Source organism: Limanda limanda, chromosome 3 (assembly GCF_963576545.1).
Source record: "Limanda limanda chromosome 3, fLimLim1.1, whole genome shotgun sequence".
NCBI classification, from domain to species: domain Eukaryota; kingdom Metazoa; phylum Chordata; class Actinopteri; order Pleuronectiformes; family Pleuronectidae; genus Limanda; species Limanda limanda.
The window spans coordinates 21,629,264-21,649,550 of record NC_083638.1 but is presented as its reverse complement, the minus strand read 5'-3'; the positions used below and the strand labels follow the sequence as shown (position 1 = coordinate 21,649,550).

Genomic DNA, 20,287 nt, shown 5'->3' with positions numbered 1-20,287 from the left:
ACAAATGATAAAAAGTGACAGTATATCGTTTGAGGAGGACTCACTGATGACAAATAATTCTGAAGTAGCTCCGGAGGAATACCACAGACCATGACAACAGTCCATTCCAAACAGGCGGGTTTACAACAGGCACTGTACTAGTGTATTTTTAATCAAGTTCTAATACAAGCCCCCATGTCCTTAAACTTGTGTAGTTTTCGGACAGCATTTCTCTTTTCTATTTCCAAATGTGCTCTTGCCCTGTGGTAAGCAGTGATTCTTCTGACGTGGCTTTTACTTGACACAGGACATGGACATTAACAGAGAGCACCATCAGCTGCAGACACAGCTGTCTCAGGTTATTGTCTCAGCTTGTACATTAAACTCTTTATGAATATGGAACTCATCGTGTACAGCAAAATGCAGCAGTAAAGTTTGCAAGCAGCTGACTCGCTCCGACTGCTGCTCCCTCTAGACTGACAGGCTCGCCACCAGGAACGAGGAGCTGGCTTTTGTTGTCTCCTCCTCCGCGATCAGAGTATGACAGAAACTTTGCATCAAGGTGCCAGAACTGTGGCTGTTCACGGTCACAGATTGACAAAGCTCGACAATGATGACACATGGCAAAGGAGGCGAGTTGTGCTTTTTGTACGACAGCTGCTCCTGACAGGTAGCAATTGCAGGGGAAACGATTTATAAAGGGTTTGGGCAAAGATGTGTGTGTGTGTGTGTGTGTGTGTGTGTGTGTGTCTCTGTGAGTCCTCTTGTATTTATATTCTCGTGAAGACCTTAAACCTTTAGATTGAGCACATTTTGATCAATTCATATTTAAAAGTACATTTTTGGGTCGAGTGAAGTATTAGATATTTGTGCTTCGGACATGGGTTAGGATTAGGCATGTAGCTGTTATAGTTATTGTTATGGTAAGGAATCAAAGAACGCATTGTAACATTAAGATTCCTAACAATACTGCATTGAAATACAAATATGTGTTTGCGTGTCATTGTTTTCTACAACTTCCAATTTCACAAATGTATTATTGTTAATGTTTGTATTTACGTATACATTGAAAATAAACACACACTTCCTGTAAATGTGTAGAAATCAAACCTGAAAGAAACTGAACAATATTAAGAATGTAACTGAAGACATTTAAGCGCCGTCATGAGAGCAATGCAACATGTTAAATATTTAACATGTTCCTCTGTATTCTCTTTAATTGCATATATAAGGTGGTCCCTTGTGTGCCATCCTTACAGCTAAAGAGAACCTTGAGAAGGTCTTTGCTGCAGGCTCTGGTTTAAGTAATTCTCAGATCCGGCGAAAGGGGAAATGACAAATAGAGGAGCTGGACCCAGGGTGAGAGGCGGCAGGCAGATGTGCAGCAGCTCTCTTCGGAGAATAACACACAGCTGGAAGTTGCTGAGGGGCAGATTGACTGTGTCTGTGTTTCCGTACCTAACAAATGTTTCAATGGTGTTTTGTTGTTGTACTTCTGTGCTTGTGTGTTACTAATTAAAACTTTCAATTTGTTTTTTCATTATTTTAAGTCCTATATTTTAAACTCATATGTTTAGTAGTATAATAGTTTTTCCGTGTATCTATCTGCCTTTACCTTTACCTAGAAGCACATTAAGTCGGTGCTTGTCATTTATGTGCTACATAAATAATCATCGACTTGGCTTGATACCAGAACAACCTCGACCTGAGATCAATGATGGCAGGTCCCCCAGGAGGAGCTGGAAAACATTGCTGGAGGGACGTCAGGACAGCTTTGCTTGACCTGCTGTCACTGTGACTTGACCCAAGATGGGTGGCAGGCAATGGATGGATGGATGATGGATGGATGGATAGATTAATGGATGGATGGATGGATGCTGAGTTCAAGGAGCTTAAAATTACAACACATTTACAGCGGATGGACACAAAAACAAGCTTAGCCGAAAAAGAGGATTCAATAATAGTGCTACATCATCTACTTCTTGTACATATATAAGATTAACTGAAAAACACCTTAAAGCATCTCGTCTGCAATAAAAGTTAATTAGAAGAGACTCTCCTGTGTTTTCACAAGGCAGAGCGAACCAGAGTTTGTCTGGTTGATTATATTCTTCCACCTCTGGGTTGTTAACTGTAAGATGGTGGTTAATGACCTGCTTTTTCACATCAGACACATGTGATATCTTAGACCTGCAGAATGTCTTATACGGACGTGCTGTGTTCCCTGGGTGAGCTCTAATGCTGAGCAGGAATGGAGCTAAAGTGCTCAGTGAGGACAATGTGTCCAGCAATCCAGACAATTTCAGTGGACAGAGCAGTAAGGTAATTTGCACAATGTGAGAAACCTACTGTGATCGTGGATTTGCCGGCGTATTTCCCGTACTTCAGCAGCAAAGGCTTCATCATCTTCTTATGGGCCACGATCTGCAGAGAGCGAGATAAGCGCAACGTTTTCAGTCCTAAGCTGTAAAGAGCCGTGTAGAGCGACACTATGCATATATACAGCATCATGTTTATTTATTGGAAACAACACAGAGGTAGAAAACACATGTACAATTTTTAATGGAGCAGAATTATAAGTGAGTTTAAAGGAAAACACAACTGCTACAAGTGAGTGAAGCTGCCTACCTGGCCGAGGGTGCACTCCACCCCCCCGAGGAAGTCGTCGTCCCGGGCGCCGATGCTGTGGGTGCCATGGATGTCGTAGACTTCGAACCGCAGCTTCTGAACCTCCTCGAAGTAGTAGTCCAAAGAGAAAACCTTGGCAAAGACCGGGTGCAGGTTGCTCTTGATCACTTCTGTCCTGTCCAGCTGAAAGAGAACACACAGGAGGATTTCCAACCCGACACTTTTCGCTATCAAGTTGATTCAGACTCATCATATGTCTGATCAAAGTAATAGTCCGTCCTTCAGGAAATCAAGCCTTTCTTTGAATACAATTATTTTATAGTAAGAGCTCAGAAAATAGTCTTGACTGGTCTTCCGGCTTACAGCATTTAAAGGAAGACCGGCCGATATACACACGGAAGGGCAAATGTTGTGGCATTTATGTCGAGAGAATGATATGAAAGAAGATCACAGGCCTCTGACATTTAATCACAGCGTACACAACACATCCCGGCTCGCCTTTGACTTCCTGACAAGCAGAAGCTGAGCTCTCTGAGGTCCCTGCTCATGATGCAGGATTTAGCCATCACACAGTTATATGCTCTGCGATTTATCTTAAGGACTAATCATCAGTGAGCATCATCATTTCCACATATAGAGATTTATATCGTCACCATTTTAGGGATTTAAATCTTTAAAAAAAACACAGAACAGGGCCACCAAGAGGCACAATCTGGTGCAATCAGAAGATTGCAGGAAAATAACATCATTCTTAAGTTTTGTTTTTTCTTCATAGTCCGTGAAACAGATCCAGACTTTGTGTCAGTGATCTCTGCAAAAATTAGAGACAATATTGGTTTTCTCTCTCACAGTTGTGGGATGTAAAATATATTTACTTTGTCACTGTACTAAACTACATTTTTCATGTAATCCGTACTTTTCAAATTACTACTACTTCCTTACATCTTTCAGCAAATATCTATACTTTCTCAGGCATTGCGTTAAACATTCTCTAAAAATATAATATTTTCCAAAGTAATCGATGGCAAAAGGGGAAATATAGTGATCCAATCAGAGAGGGCAGGTAAAATTAGACCCTGATTCCTTCAGCGAGAGCAATGTGCTCCTGCAGCAGCATCACTGGGGAAAACATCTCAAATGGATTCTTATGGAAAATGGTCTATTTAAAAGAAAAAATCTTACACCACATATATTCCATGTTTTACTCCACTACACCATATACTGTGTAAGGTGTTTATATGTGTCTATTGCATGACACTACTTTATATTTCAGTATTTAATTGCCGTGTTTGAATGTTTATTTTATTGTTTTATTTTTTTCTGCCCTATTTTTATTCCATTCTTTTTTTTTTACCTGTACTTACTTTGTACTTGTGCTGCTGTAATAGTGACATTTTCCCCATGGGAATCAATTAGAGATTATCTTATGTTATTTTCTGAGACATTTTAAATAAAAGAATGATGCAAATCAGAGCAAACACTGAAACCGTTTTACATATCTAGAGATAAGACGAAATATAAAGTATCTCAGTTGATGATGTTTCACTGTTCTGTGTAATAACCTATCCAATCACTAGAGCTCTTTACTGGAGAAATGAAAGCTTTTCCCTCATTTAATTTTTTGTTTATGTAGAGAGCTGTGAAATCATTAAAAAATCTTATGAGATTTGAGTTTGTGGAGTCTCTCTGGTTTTGGGTCTGTAATGTGTGTTTTGTTCGTGGCTGCTGGCTGGGTGTAACCACCGGTTTCACTCTCCTCCTTTTATCACATCCATTTTACCACCAGCCTACCTCATTATATGTAGAAAGACCTTCTGATTCAATGCCTCCTCACCAGAACGTCATGTTACCTCATAGTATTTTCCCTTCCAGCCAATCTCGCCACCTGTCTGACTATGCTTGTCCCTTTTTGTCTCCTCATCTACACAACCCAGTTTCTGTCATGCTCAGCCAGCTCCTCCACCATGTTACTTCACTGGAACATGCCATTAACACTATAGGACTCACTATGTGGTTTTCCCCTGGACTCTAGACTCTCAGCTCTGGTTTGATAGTTTATCTCATGTGATTGGTCAGCGTCGTTCCCTGCACGTTTCCTGCCCAGCACATCCTCACGTTGTAAATAGATTATTGTTTAATTCTTCCATTTGTGTGTAATCAACTCTGAGTCCAGCCTGTGCACATCCACACATCCGCTGCAGAGCTCCAGAGGTGTGATATACAATAATTGAGCTTGAAAGCTGAAAAGAAGGAATTACAAAGTCTGTTTTTAAAGGAAATGTTTCAGTTTTAGGTTGATGTCCGTTTTCTCACTCATAGAAAAAAAACGATCTGATGTTCATTTAATTAACTCACAAACACATAGATGGTTCAAGGCAGATGGTTTGAAATTAAAATTGCGTCTTTATCCTTCAACACATTCATCTATATGTAGTTGTATTAGTTCAGTTTTCTTTATGTTTGAGTTACCGTGTGTCCCCTGCATCACACTTCCTACCTGGTTTGGCTAAAAGGTTTGAATCAGGGTGGAGCCTGGTTAAATACAGAGAGGTAAACGGAACCAGACCAAGTGAGGCATCAGCACAGTTTCCAAAGGGTCTGATCAGCCAGTTTATATGTCTCTCTTCTTTGTCTCAATTGTGAGGTGAGTCAGTTGTCTGAGTTAATGTCCTGTTTTGTTAATTTGTGTGTTTTTGAGTTAAATTGTGTTTGATTTTAATGGTCCCGCTTATTTACTTCAGATGTTTCATTCCTTTGTGTTTTTATATTTTTGGGTGTGATAAATATCATCTTTTGAAAAAGTAATCCTGTGCTCGTTCTGGTCCCTGACAATTTATATTATTATATCATACTACATTCATTGTTTAACATATAGCGTTTAGTTCTGCTAGAGCATAAAAATAAACATTATTGATTGGAGAATAATTATAGTTTAGTCTCTTTCATAAATAAGCAAACTATTTCTCTGGTAAACAACAATAACACAAAATATGGCTTCAAATGCAGTGGAGGGCAGATTTCCATATCAGTGGTGATTGCTCTGTTGATTCCATTTTACCCTGACACACATCCAGAAGGAAAACAAACTACCAGGTAGGACTTGGCTCCCTCGTACTCATCACGCCCCTGTCTCTCCTTATTGTATTTTCCTGTCTCGTCTCCTCCTCCTCTCTTTGTGCCATCTGGATGGACAGATTCGGGATGAGTCCGATAAGTCTGTGTGCTGATGAAAGCTAATCAGCGCTGTGGATGATAGGTTGTGCATCAAAGTCTGTGACACCTGTTTGTTGCTGGTGTGGGGCCAGAAGCTATAGAGAGATCACTGACATGCAGAATTAAGGCTTTCTCTAATCAGTTCTGCCAGGAGCATTATCTGCAAAGCTCAATCATCACAAACCACTGTAGCTCAGATTCGATATCACAGAGAGAATCAGGGCTTTGAATGAGCTCATTATCATGCAAACACATAGAGTCCAAGGAAAATAAGTCATGGAAAATGTCAAGTCATCCCAACCCTGCTTCTATATTTCCTCTTGGAGGTGAAAAGGTGGTGAAATAAGGTAATAATGAAGTCGCTGCAGTTCAACAAAGAGCTCTTGCGAGTCAGTGGGCCATGCAGCGGCAGCTCAGGAGAGAGAAAGAAGGCCGATATGATGTTGATATGAGTGGGCTCAGCTTCTTACTCAGTCGTTGACGTAAGTAAACAATTTGCTCGAGCAATCACGCCTCCCAGCACCGAGGGCTTTGACAGTAGAGGATAGGATAACTTGTGTGCACTGCGATGACTGGCAAGACTCACAGAGAGATAGATCTCAGTCATTTCATATCATCTGCATTTGCTTCAGTAAGAGGAGCTAAATATAACCGCTCATGCATTCGCGCTACATTGAACCCAGGTCAGTCATCTCATGTGACGAGCTCCTATCAAATTACAACTCAGAAAAAATCCATACATGTGTGCTCAACACTGTCGGCCAAGTGCCTTTGTCATCGCTGCCTCAAAAATAGTAGCCGCAAGCTCCATTCATATACAGCCCAAACATTAGGGAACAGTGAGCTCCTTCAACAAATGGCTCCCATGTGGCGGGAATCTGGCAGAGTTACAGATAATTATCATCTCCATTTTCTATGAAAAGGCAGCTTTTTGTTAGATGAAGTGTTGCAGGGGAAGAAAAACAAGATCTATGTAATTAGTTACCCTGGACCACATTTTAACACATCCCCTGCTTAATAGAGACCTGTGTTTTGGCTTTCCCTAACGAACCTAATGGCTTAATTAACAGGGAAACGAGCGACCTGCTGCCTACACTCCAAATCAGCTTGGGACCAATCCAAGAAAGTAAACATTTCCAACAACAGCACAACTCCATCCTCACAGCGAATAACAACCAACCTGCTGTTTGTTGTGTGTAAACCAGTGAAACATGCAGCACACATACTAAAACACGATATGAATCCTACAGGGCACACAACACAATCTGATGCAAATTTTCGAGGTGGGGACATTATGTTTATCTTTCCTCTGCAAATGTGCACCGCATTTCATGTTTTTAAAACTCAGGCTGAGACTGGCGGTGTGTAAAAACATGATATTTTCCATAAATAGTGGGAAACAGCTGCAGGTTCAGCAAACCATTCACAGATTTATGTCCCTTGTTGATTTTTTATGACCACCTAGGTTTTGTGATCATCCAGACTTACAATATTTCACACATCACTGCAGTTTAATCTGAAAAGGTCATCCTTTTCAGTTTCGGGCTACTTGACAAAGAGGGAGGGCTGATCCCCAGAGTCTCTGTGTGCAACAGTTCTGTGTAACCTCAGGAAGAAATGCTGCTGCGATCACCTCATGATTCAGTAATGTAGTCAAGAGTCATTTGAAATCTTTTTCCAACATGAATGAACATTAAATAATGTGGTTAATGATATGGAGATGGGGAGATTAATAAAATATGTTGGATTAATTTTTAACAGCTGCTTACTGCTGCCTTTAGAACTGCTGATTGGGAGGAAATCAGACTCACACTTTTGGCCAACTGTGTTTTTCCTCAGACCAGAGAAATAAAAAAGGGGGGCTCACCTCTGTCCACTGTCCGTTGGTCTGCACCATAACTATGACACATGGGTCTGATTTATTCAGCGTGTCTCGGTCCAGCAGAGCTTTGCAAGACACACGCAGCTCCACTTTGGAGACACAGGTAACCGGTCCGCTGAGGCTGGTTGCAGGGGAGGTGGCCTCCTGGACGTCATTCATCCTGGCTCGGTGCAAGAGGAGCTGCTGCCAACCAGCGAAGCAGTGCGATGTGAGGCCGCTGACACAGCTCCGGGGGGTGGGGGGATGATGAGAAGATGTAGTGGTCAGTGGAGGGATCTCAGCAAGGACGTGGCACCACGCTAGCAGGAGGAGACCGGCTCTTTTGACTTGGGGCGGAAGTCACAAAAAGGAACGAAGAGATTCCTGTTGAGTCCCTGGGGAAGCAAACCAAAGCCAAGCTGGTATTAGTGGCTGTCAGATGTATCCCCCTGTGAGGGAGATCATCTCACCTCTGTAATGACGACAGACAGGGCATGAAAGTGGTGGGGAGGTGCTTTTATCAGACTCTGGATCAGATCCCTGGAAAGATGAATTGGTCCAAATCTGATGCTTCCTCTTTTTATATGTTATCAAATCCAGTGTGATAAAGGAGTGAATCCCAACACCATGTACACAAACACATACACAAACGTAGAATGTAATCCATTTCTGTACATAACTTCCATACTGTTTTATGAAATAGCTAACATTTTTAATGGGAAATAATTTACCCCTGGAAAGATGAATTAGAGAAAACCTTTTACCTACTATTAAAAATTTTGTCACATGGAGTATGAAGGAAGAAAAGGTTACATTTCCAGACTTTGCAAGAAATATAAACAACAACTTCATATAATAATTTCTTTACATCACCTCAATGCTGTTTTGTGAGACTGCAAACAGGTTTAGTAGGTAATTTAGTATTTCCTCTCCCTTATTCAACAATGGCTTAACAAGTGAAAGTGCTTGATCCCAAAGAGACGTGGCTGAGTGTCTTCACACTGAAGAAAAGGAGTCTAACAGGTATCCGCCCTGCTGAAGTGTCCTCGAGCCAGGAGGCTCCTGACCTGCCTGGCTGTTTAAGAGAGGGGGGTCGGATGAGTGGGGGCGTTGAATTTCTCTGCCGGCATCATTTACTGTATAGGCGTCAAATCAATTTGGAGACAAATGAAAGAGGGCGCGTTTGCGTGTTTCAGCACCACGGACAGCGCCCGCGGTTTCGCTCGCCAGATGTGCAGCTGTGGAAACCAGATGTTTACCCCAGAAATCCCCAATGCTAAACTTCACTGGGGGACAGCTGAAAACGAACCGTGTCCATCGTGATTCAAACACGAGCTCCGAGTGTGAAAATCAGATCGGCAAAGCAACACGTCCGTTCGAGAGCGAAGCAACTTCATTCATAAACGCTCCTGAACTAAAGAATCCCGCACAATCAATCAAACTCCGCCGCAAATCTGCAGCCTGCTCGTTGACAACACAAAACCAGCAGGAATAATAAAAACATTCAGCTCCATTAATCGTAACTGGAAGCCAAGCCAAAAAAAACCTGAAGTCTACTTTGAAAACATCCTCTCTCGTTCACCGCGCTCACTCACTTCCAGTCAGACCAATCCTCGGCTGATGGAAAATAAAAAATAAAATCATGCAGCCGCTTTTAATTCGCCCTCACGAGACACGAGAAAGTCAAAAAGAGGAGAAACTCACCTCCTACCTGTCGTTGTTCTTTACTCTTAAACACACTTGTTAAATCCGGTCTCTTAACACACTGCCAGATTTTTTTTTTCACCTCCCTTCCGCAGAAACTGATTGGTCCGGCTGCTGGGGGGGGAGTGTGCTCTGCTGGTACAGATGGGGAGTGGATGGAGTCCAGCTGCTGGTGTAAAGATGGGCTTTGGCTTTTGCTGAGACTCTATTACTGAGAGTTTAATTCTAAACCGAGCCAATAAAACCAACAGGATGAGCCTGTCTCTTACAGCTCTGCAGAGATTCACTAGATACAGAGTCTGGAGAACATGTGCAGTGTGTGCTTCTTCTTGTTTTTCTTGTTAGATTTGATGACAGAAGAATAATTAAATTACAGCCCATGAAAACATTTAGAAAACAGACCAAGAAAATTCACATGTCATATCCTCCCTCTATGTGCTAATACATTCTGTGCCAGGCTCAACACAGGGAGGCTTTTCCAATAAGGATTCACACTGATACACGTCCCTTCAGCCTCAGCATACTTTTATCAGCATCTCATACTAATGTGTGATCGTCCCACTGTACTGCGTGTGCGTCACAGCAGCCCTCCACCGACTAGTTTAAGCTGTTCATCCAAAGAAAGGCTGACCTCAGTGACAGTGCACAATGGCGTGCATCTGCTGAAAATATGACTCACATACATCCAGTGTTGTTATAGTGATGTGCATGATAACAGATTTGCAGACAGTATCTGATGGGCAGGCGTCTGAGGAGAGGCTGCTACACGCAGGTGTTCTGGCTGTGAGATCAGCTCCCAACCTAACATCAGATGTCGCACATGTGATCGTAAAAGGTGAAATCTGATGATTATCCTCTCAGCAGGACCCATATAGTGTCAATCTGTAACCTCTGGGGGAAAATAGAGAAGGTAATTCATGCCCACATAAACAGGTCCTGGCTGTAGCTTTGTTCCACTTCAATAGGAAAACATACCAAGGACACGTTAAAACATTTCACAGCAGAAGAACAGCAATTCAAATGGGCAGAATCTTTCAGCAGAAGCAGCAACAGATTCCAATCGAATCTCTAGCTCCAGACAGAGGAAGACCTCTGCTCTCTTCCCTTTATTATCACACACATACCTCCACACGTCCACTGTACATGCACATACACAACAATCAATAGTGTCACACTGAAGTGAGGGTGGAATGATTCATAGTGTTGATTTTCAATCATTTGACAGCAACACTTTACGTAACATATTGTTTTCTTCGCAGCCTGGACCTTTTTGCAGTCCACCCACAAATGTATTATTTTCATGAATGTATTTCCAGACATTGCATAACATTTATAGATTGTACTGACAAAACAGCCGCTCCAGAGTTGCTGCAAAACATGACCGGAAAAAAACCCCACTGACAATTGTCAATTTGGGTTCATCAAAATAAAGTGCAGAGCAGACAATAAAGCTGAGGTTCGACTGATTTGAGGAACCGGTACGTGTCTGGCCATTAATAACAGTGCACATTCTCCATCAGAGACATTTGTGGGCTTTTGATGGTGTGACTTTTTATCCCCGAAGGTTTTGAATTCTCATAATTCTGAAGTGAAAACATGCTTCATTAAAGCTCTCATTCATTAAAGTGGCTGATTCTTTGAGAGCTGACTCCTTCAGAAGCTTTCAAACTGTTAAAATGTTTGGCGTGTGCAGCCGAAAGGGAAAAAGGAGAACTTTATCTGTGCTGAGCCAATTGCCATGTGACCTACTCTCCAGCCAACACACAGATTCCCAATGATAGGTTGGTATTAAAAGTTTTTTTTAAATCCACACCTGCACATACTCAACTCTCTACTTTCTGACGTGACCATTAACATTTAAAGGGATAGTTCACCCAAAAATTAAAAATTCACTCATTATCTTCTTACCACTATGCCGTTGGAGGGTGGGTGAAATGTTTGAGTCCACAAAACTCTTCTGGAGTTTCAGGGGTAAACAGCGTTGCAGCCAAAAACGATACAATTTAAGTAAATAGAGACAGATACTTCAAAGGTGCCAAAATAGAAAAAAAATACATTATATGCCCCCATACTGCTCCTGTGGTGGCATCCAAGTGTCAATAAGACCTGACATTTAAATTTGACTCAAAACAAGGTATCTTTCCCGGAGTTTTTAGCCTTCATGTCCGCTGTGATCCACATGCAGATGCAGCTCCATGAGGATATCAGAGGACATTTAGGCTAAAACCTATTTGTAAACATCACCGTTGGAGTCAAATGTAAATGTCAGGGCTTATTAACCCTTGGGCGACACCACAGGAGTAGTATGGGGGCATTAAATGTTTTTTTACCTTGAATAATCTGTCGCCATTTACATCAATAATAGGATTTTGTTTTCATTTTTGGGTGAACTACCCCATTAAGTCTTACCCTCTCCTACAGTTTTCACCCCTACTGCCTCTTCCACTGTGGGCATTCAGAGGAAGCGTCTGCTTCAGGGCACACACCTGAGCCCTGTTAAGTCACAGATCCAAACAACAGCCATCTGCTGCAGCCGCTGCTCAACAACCTCACAGGACGTTCCCTTCGTTTACACATGGATTACCTATTCACATTCTCTCCACTGCTTCTCCATCCTTATGTTCACAGTTCACTTAAAGGTGCTGCTGGCCACTCTGCATGTACAATACCAGAGCAGGAGACACCTCTTAACACGGCCTGCTGCACCCTTCACACTCTCAAGCTGCACTGTGTCAGCAGCTCTTCTCACTCAAGGTGTATTTCCTGCAAAGGGTTGTTTTCGTACTTTTTTCCAAAGCTGTATTGATTACGCTCTTCATATTGGTGATAGCTGTAGGAAGCACATTAGGAGAAATCAATCCTGGAGCTTGGGTTTCAGCAACCTCTTCACTTTTGAATAGAACGTTATCTCCAGGAGTCTCCTCTGCTGTCCTTATATTTGCCTTACTGACCTACAAATGGGTTCAAAAAGATCTCTAAGAGTAAACATGATACATACGATAAGTGGAGCTGACGCTGCAGCTCACATGCAACCTCATCGATCTGGTGTGGAGGATGTAAAAATAAATGACAATAGTAGATTGTAAAATGACCACTTTCCTGCAGTTTAAATTTCACAAATTATTGAATACCACAGTATTTTGTCCGCATTTTTGCTATATCAATCTTTCCTGGTCTAAAGAGACTAGACTGTCCACTCACCTTCATTAACTGAATTATTTATTTGCATTCAGACTGTTGGGACAGAGACAGACGCTGAAGGAGAAGCACACAAGGGCATTTTGTCTCATACAACATCCTGAGGACCGTTTTTTGAACCTGCACTTTTTCAAAAATGTCAGTAAGAATGTTTTTTCAAATTGGACTTAATAGCTTTTCTTTTTCCCCTTGTATTCATTAAATTCATCTCATCAGAACGCAGCACACCCTTCTTGTGCACATTGTTTGAAAATGTGCAGAACCTGTGAATCTGTAAAGCAATGTTTATCTTTGGGTTTGTGTCAGCCAGTATGTAACTTTCTCTATTAAAATTAAACTCCAGCTTCAACCCTTTGCAGGGGTTTCAGTGTTAAAATATCCACACTGGAGTCAGGGTTTTTTTCCGGACCTGTGCAGGAGAGGTTGTGGTTGGCATCATCTTCTGCTACACTAAAGCCATGTGTTAACTTGCTGTGGCTAATGAAACTTTTCTTTTAATATTATAATGTTCAGACTGTTGACCAGATGTATAAACTGTTGGCATTAAGCTTGAATTCAGTTTGTCATGTTCCCTCAAATAACTGCAAACTTATATCTGGTAAAATGTTTTAGTATTTAAATGTTTCCAACATGCTTTCAAATAAAGAAACCTCGTTTTTTTTTTAAAGTGACTGTACAATTTCTCATGTTATCAGCCCCCCCTTTTCGATGCCCTTACATTTCCATTAACGAGATACATTCTGTGCCTCTAGTGCCATCTACTGTCGTAAATACATAGTGATTAATCTAAGGTGTGAGTTCACAGCCAGTGTAGATCTGTGGTAGATAAGAGATTTGATTAGTGTATAGATCCCTTCCACAGAAGATAATTTCATATAGACACAAGTTGAAGTATTAAAATCAAACCTGGTTGGGTTATTTAGCTGCTTCAGGTTTGTGGTAGTGTGTTAGCTGTCAGAGCTAATGGGACATTGGAACAGAACAGACCTATTGTTGCATCTGTGCTCTTGCAAAAAGTCAAGATGTCTTTCGTGAAAATGTCTGTTCACATCAGCTGCCACAGATCAGATATTTTTCTACAAGTCATTCAGTGTCTTAGTTAGACCCACACTGCTGTGCTGTGCCCAGGTACTGAAAAAACTTGTGTTTCAGTAAAAGTGGATTTTCACTTATCAAATGCTTTTTGATAAGTGTATTAATGTGATCCAGGTATTGACACTTCTATTCTTTGCCATAAGACTCCATGTTTAAGTCTAAGTAAAGTGGTTCTATTCCATCAAGTCAATGACTAGAAGGTGAAAATCACCATCTGTCAGTCCACCAGATCTAAATCACGACATTCTCACATTGATCTTTTTGAACACTTTATTTTGCAAAGTTCGATAGGGATCATTTTTACTTCTTCTTCTCCACGTCCTGATCGGCAGCGTCTTTGATTCTCTTGGCACGGATGCCAAAGAGACGAGCATTGGAGCGAGCCATACGCAGGCTGGCGAAAGCCTTGAAGTTCTTCTCGTCCTCGGAGATAACTCGGGCCTTCTCCTTCTTGTGGATCTGAAGAGGGGGAAAACAAATACCTCATGTCATTTTCCTTCAGTGATCAACAACTGTCTCCGCCCAATCACAAAATCCAGCCCATGTGAAAGTGTAATGATAACAATCAAGCCCAATTTTGGAACATGACCATTTTGTAATTTCTAGCTGGATTTCTAAAAAGCAGTCATCAGAAAATAGGTTCAAATGTTTCATCAAGGAAATACAGAGATTCCGGAGATTTGTCATCATCTGACTGCTGCACACATTGTTCCTGTATAACTGAATATTCACTGTGGATATTATTGAACCAGGTAAGAAAAATGACGTAATCACATCGTTTCCCAGTGATCTTACTGAAAGGATGCATGGAAAGACGTTTTTACACTTTTCTAGTCTTGATCTCATCTTTCCAAAAGGTTCAAAGAAAATATTGTAGAGATAGCAACTTACAGTTCTGATGGGCATGAGTGGCCCAGCAAGCTGGGTGGCCATCTTCACTTCCTCCTCCTGGAAAGATAAAAAACTTTTAGTTCTTCAAGGAAACAAACTCATATTGCCAAGTACACCTTGCTAAAAGGCTGAAAAGTATCACCAACATGAGTACAAAATGAAACAACTTGAGGAAATTTGGGGAAAAAAACCCATCAGAACACAAGGATTTTGTGCAAATCCCAAAAAGGAGAGCTTAACAGTTTCAGAGTTACAGATTTCCCTACTGCAGTTAAGATAGGAAAAGCATGGTAAAGTTGGGTTAGTCTCTTTCCCAGTAAACTAAAATAGTTATTTTTGATTTACTTTCATTAACAGCAAAACAACACAATTAAGACAATTCTCTCCTGATGCCTTTAAAGAATAATTTAAACCATCTCAGAAAACTCAGCATTCATTTTCACCACTACAAAGTCTGTAAGAGTGAATGAGTTTCTGAATCCACAACATTACTTTGTGACAAGCGAGAAACTTACAGTGCTGTCTCCCTTCTTGGGGGCAGAAGCCTTCCTGGGGAACAGGATGAGCTTGGAGCGGTACTCCTTCAGACGCTGCACGTTGGCCTGAAGAGACTCGGTGGATCTGTTACGACGACGAGAGTCAACAGCGATGCCGATGGTGCGGGCTGTCTTTTTGTGGATGCCAGCTGCCTGCAGAGGGGAGCACAGCACATTAGGATTAACAAACTATAACTTCAGATTTATAACACAATAAGATGCTCAGTTGGTTGATTTGGTCAAATTGCTTTTTTCTTCTTGAGTTACTACAACAGTCATCAGAAAAGGGGTTCAACGTATCATCAAGCATATGCAGAGATTCCGGAGATTTGTCATCATCTGACTGCTGCAGTGTTAAATAAAACATGATTCCTATATTTCTGATTAGTTCGGCCACATGTCCCCGACGACATGTTGGTGCAGGTATTTGGTTATTCTAAATTTATACAGGACAAAGCTCCATTTGAAAATGCTCCATGTCAGCATTTACTTTACAAGTTCACTTACATACACATCCCAAAATGAAGCCTTGTTGTGACTAGGAGCCTTCTCATGATATCATCTGAAATTTTAATAGCCTGATAAATGTTCAAATAAAAGCACTCAATTGTGACCAATTTATAATGATTCAACAATTTAACCAACTAAACTCAAGCTCAGTGATTTTTTTCAATCATTTCCTGATCTTATAATGGCAACAAATATAACGTGTCGACATTTTTTGCAAATCGATGGCTTACTTAATTGCTTACGTTATCAAATCGACAAACAAACTTGGCTGATGCTGAGGATTTAAGTCTGAACTGAGAATAGTTGTTTACAACAGACATGGGTGTTTTGCATTCCCCCTCTGGCTTTAATAGTCATCTTAATGGTTCTTATTCATGGTGATATGGTCTCATATTAGATTATCATTGAATTTATTAACATCTTATTAAAAACCTTTACTCCTGTAACAGACTAAATGAGAAGGCAAACAACCAACAAGTCCACATGTTGTGGGGTGCTGCACAGTAGTACTCATTTAGCCTGCCTCCCACATCAGGAGAGTACATGGGCGGAGGTGCAGCAGAACTCTGGCAAGAACATCAAGTATTTGAGCTGCACATCATGTTCTTCAACTGCAGGTTTGTGTTTGGGAGGGATGCATGATTCATCACAAAAAGGTTGAGCTTGTCCTGCTTTCTAGCTGTCAATACATTTTTGAGGCGGAGAACAAATTGTTTAACTCTAGGTTTTAGTATCTCAGTGAAGCTGGCATGAAAATAAGTTTCAATACACATTATGGTGAGTTAGACATAATTTTCTTTAGCTTAACTGTCCAAAATAGGACAAAGTGGAAAGAATGAAATTGCAGGTACATAAATCTTTGACAGATGATATTACCTTGAGTTCCTCCAGGGTGAAGCCACGTCCGGCACGAACCTTTGTATGGTACCGGATCGTGGGACACCGAACCTGCGGCCGTAACGGTCCTGCAACAGGACGGGGGGCGATGTTACGGGCCTTGATCTGACGAGCCTTTCGCCTGTGGAGAGATATCTTCATAAGTAAAGTCCGTTCAGTCCCACATACTAAGAACCCACAGTAACTGAAAGCCTTAGGAACAATGCAAGCATATATAGCATAGCATATTACTGATTGAAACCTGCTGGCTCCAAAAAGCAAAGCAGTTCATTGAAATAATTTGCAGCCAATGGGTTGGTGAACATGCATACAAGATAAATCCAATAACAAACAACCAAGATTAAGGAGGATCATGTCCTACTTTCTACATTTGAAGTATATATGGATTTGTGAGATTTTAATTCAGATCTCAAGCAATGACACCTAAAGTAATTTATGCTTTAATCTGACACAATTACACACATCTATATCAACAGCGATGCCGATGGTGCGGGCTGTCTTTTTGTGGATGCCTACGACACAACAAGAGATGCTCAGTTGGTTGATTTGGTCAAATTGCTTTTTTCTTCTTGAGTTACTACAACAGTCATCAGAAAAGGGGTTCAACGTATCATCAAGCATATGCAGAGATTCCGGAGATTTGTCATCATCTGACTGCTGCAGTGTTAAATAAAATATGATTCTTATATTTCCGATTAGTTTGGCCACATGTCCCCGACGACATGTTGGTGCAGGTATTTCGTTATTCTACATTTATACAGGACAAAGCTCCATTTGAAAATGCTCCATGTCAGCATTTACTTTACAAGTTCACTTACATACACATCCCAAAATGAAGCCTTGTTGTGACTATGAGCCTTCTCATGATATCATCTGTAATTTTAATAGCCTGATAAATGTTAAAATAAAAGCACTAAATTGTGACCAAATATATCATATTTAGTTTCTCATTCACTATTTTTACTTCAACCAACTCACCAACTGTTAAATGACATTACATTGTGTGCAGCAGCCATAGTGCATTAGTGATGCAGGACTTGAATCAGACTTGACCTAAAACCCCCTGAACACATTATTCCCCTCCATTTAAAATGCTGCACATGCAACAACAACAACTACAAGCTTCATCTTAAACAATCCTGTAAAGCTTGGTGTATATTTGAGTATGTGCCTCAAAACTGACAGAGGAATAAAGCAACAGCTGGAGAACTGATGTCTGCAGGCAAGGTGCACATTCACTACATTTGAAAACCCCTGGCGGCTGCTGAACGTCACAAGGAGCCCTGACCTTGATAGCACTTAATATAATTATAACTAACTTGAGGGTTACTTGCATCCCTACTTGTCAGTGTCAGTCATTACAGCAGGTGCATTAGGCTATAGGTACTTGTTAATATAAAGTTTAAATCTCCCAATGACTTCCTATTAGCTTGTTATTCTTAGTGGATGCAGTCCCTTGGTCTCAAGTCAACACAAGTAGCCCAGTACGTGTCTGTGGAGGTGCGTTAGCTTCTGTTAGCATCCCGTGTGTCCCCGGCCAGCAGGCGGCTCTCACCTGCGGATCTTCCGGGCGGGCTGGTTGAACCAGGTGCGAACTCTCTTCTGCCAGTCCTTGTGGAAGTGGGGGTTCAGGATCATTCCATTCCGGCTGGGGGCCATGGCTGCCTACTTCCCTGAAACACAGCACAGGGACGTGAGCGGAGCGTCATGCGGATACACACCTCTAGCTCAGTCCGCACGTAGCTACTTCTGAGATGCTAAGCTAGCCGGCGAGCCAGGCTACAAGGTGACGTTACACTGTACATGTAGTGGTCTTTGCTAATCCACCATTACTTGACTGTGGTCGGTTCAGCGTTTTAAGACATCATTGAAGTGTAAAGCTACAACCATTGGCCTGTAGCCGCTAAGCTAACAGCCACACACTTGTCCGAGCATCGCTGCTAAAACAGCCGCTGATCAGCCAAACAACGAGGAAATCTACATCAATAATCACCTTGTTTCAAAGGGGACGAAACACACTATTTACAGCTGTAGGTGGAATTAACAAACGTGGATGAAATAACAAGGATTGACTCCGATTAGTTTGAAATATGTGGGGAGAGATTTTCATACCTACGAGGGAGGAAAATGGCCGAAGGGAAAAAGGAAGTTGTCATATGGTGGATTGTGGGATATGTGTGAGCCAGCCAATAGGAGAACAGACGTGTTGCCAAAGAGTGTTTAAAAGAGCAACCCGGCCCACGAAAACGACCCGGAAACACGTAGAGATGATTCACTGTATTTAATAAGAGCAGAATATAAATATCTCAGAATGTGCGATGTTTGGACATTTTCACATATTATGGACACATAAAGAAAACATATAAACCAGGGGGAAATATAAATGGTTAATTTGAGTAAAACCGGAATAATAACACTTTCAACTTACTTCATTCATCTTTGTCTCAATTCAAGGAAACACGTTCAGTTTTCTGGTGCCTGTTCTTATTGTTACAATGTGAATTTGATTTATTTCCCCTGTAACAGTGGCTTTATGTGTTCCATAGATTTGTGGCGATAATCGGGACCCAACTGAAGAATTGCACAGCCTCGATACATTGTTGTGGATCATAATCAAACTATATGGTTAAAGTTTTAAATACATGCGGTTTAAAAGCTTAAAGATTCAGACGTCTGTGAGCGTATCATTGCACCTAATTTGTATTCTGCAAACTAAAGTCGATGGTAATTGAGTTTATGATATATTCTGTGTTCTGAAGATGGATGGGCCTGCTGTAAGTATTGTGTTTTCTGTCCTGGCCACTAGATGTCAGCAGTGGACTTGATCACATATTTTAAGATCATAGTTAGTATGCCTATTGGAAACAGACATTCATAAGTAATATTACTTGTTTAATGGAAATTAAATGAAGTGCTAAATGGTAGTAGGTTAAAAAGGCAAAGCAGCTTTCTAATTATTGTTATAAGTATCCATACACTGATTTCTCTATGGTTGTTTTATCAATCATCGCCTGCCGTTTGCAACATTTGAGAATAAAATCATACTCCAGCTTAAGATCATATATATATATCATGCGCTTGTGAATAAAGCCTGCTATGAAGAGGGTGAGAATCTCCAAAAGTTAATTTGTCATAGTTGTTTCCAAGAATTGCTCTGTTAATTATATATATATGTTATTTGATGTGCTTGGTCGGAACCTGTTTCTCTGCATGCCCCAGAGCTGCTGTGTTGTCTGCTGACATAATGAAGGGACCATAAATACATCAGAGATAATTATACGTGAAGAAATGTCTTGCGTGCGATGCTAATAGCAATAGTCATAAAGTGAAAACAGTCATCAACAGCTTCTGATTTATGTTCCCTTAACATTACTGATCGATGAAATTACTGGTTATGAGTTAGTTGGTTAGAGTTCGTTTTGATTGAATTTCAGCTGCTTGCCCTCAGGTGATCATAAACTTCAAACACAGCTGAATATAATTTTGTTTGAGTAGTACAAAACTACGCACACATTCAACCTTTTCTTTAAAAGGAAGTTATTCTACAGATAGTTGGATATTCAAAAAATTGAATGTCACTCAGAGTGTATATCTCTTTCACAGCCTAACAGTCCCTTTAAGTTAAAAAATAACTATCAGTTCCTTAAATTAGTTTCTTCATCAAGATCCATGAATCATTCCCTGGGAAAACAGTGACAATGTGGAAAAACATCCTTTCTCACAGTGTTAAAGAAAGTGAAAAAAATTCCTGGCTCTTTGTATACCACGTCTTTCC

General features: G+C 41.0%; 2 protein-coding genes and 3 non-coding genes across 5 annotated transcripts in view; all 5 read right to left on the bottom strand.

Annotated features, from left to right (window-relative positions):
• The window catches only part of cpne7 (copine VII), a 28,648-nt gene extending 20,787 nt beyond the window's left edge, over positions 1-7,861 (bottom strand). The window contains exons 1-3 of the mRNA XM_061068206.1: positions 7,688-7,861; positions 2,608-2,790; positions 2,329-2,403 (exon numbers count right to left, since the gene is read on the bottom strand). Coding sequence (XP_060924189.1) covers positions 2,329-2,403; positions 2,608-2,790; positions 7,688-7,861 — 432 coding nt within the window. The remainder of the gene's footprint in view (positions 1-2,328; positions 2,404-2,607; positions 2,791-7,687) is intronic.
• A 6,073-nt stretch (positions 7,862-13,934) lies between these two features.
• rpl13 (ribosomal protein L13) lies at positions 13,935-18,671 on the bottom strand. Its single transcript, XM_061068419.1, has 6 exons — positions 18,625-18,671; positions 18,068-18,185; positions 16,492-16,633; positions 15,085-15,258; positions 14,570-14,626; positions 13,935-14,137 (listed from the first exon to the last, which is right to left on the bottom strand). The coding sequence occupies exons 2-6, from the start codon at positions 18,169-18,171 to the stop codon at positions 13,979-13,981; spliced, it is 636 nt and encodes a 211-aa protein (XP_060924402.1). The 5' UTR covers positions 18,172-18,185; positions 18,625-18,671; the 3' UTR covers positions 13,935-13,978.
• LOC132999236 (small nucleolar RNA MBII-202) lies at positions 14,289-14,366 on the bottom strand. Its single transcript, XR_009678102.1, has one exon. It is a non-coding gene; the product is annotated as a small nucleolar RNA MBII-202 (small nucleolar RNA).
• Positions 15,368-15,443, bottom strand: LOC132999238 (small nucleolar RNA MBII-202). The gene has a single exon (XR_009678104.1). It is a non-coding gene; the product is annotated as a small nucleolar RNA MBII-202 (small nucleolar RNA).
• Positions 17,086-17,161, bottom strand: LOC132999237 (small nucleolar RNA MBII-202). The gene has a single exon (XR_009678103.1). It is a non-coding gene; the product is annotated as a small nucleolar RNA MBII-202 (small nucleolar RNA).
• Positions 18,672-20,287: the final 1,616 nt, after the last annotated feature.

What these genes read in the sequence shown, in the direction of transcription:
- rpl13 (XM_061068419.1), bottom strand. Translation starts at nt 18,171, where the DNA reads ATGGCCCCCAGCCGGAATGGAATGATCCTGAACCCCCACTTCCACAAG. An exon ending in CCCGCCCGGAAGATCCGCAG is followed by an intron (nt 16,634 to 18,067) that starts GTGAGAGCCGCC and finishes ATCTCTCCACAG; the next exon opens with GCGAAAGGCTCGTCAGATCA. An exon ending in CACTCATGCCCATCAGAACT is followed by an intron (nt 14,138 to 14,569) that starts GTAAGTTGCTAT and finishes CCCCCTCTTCAG; the next exon opens with ATCCACAAGAAGGAGAAGGC.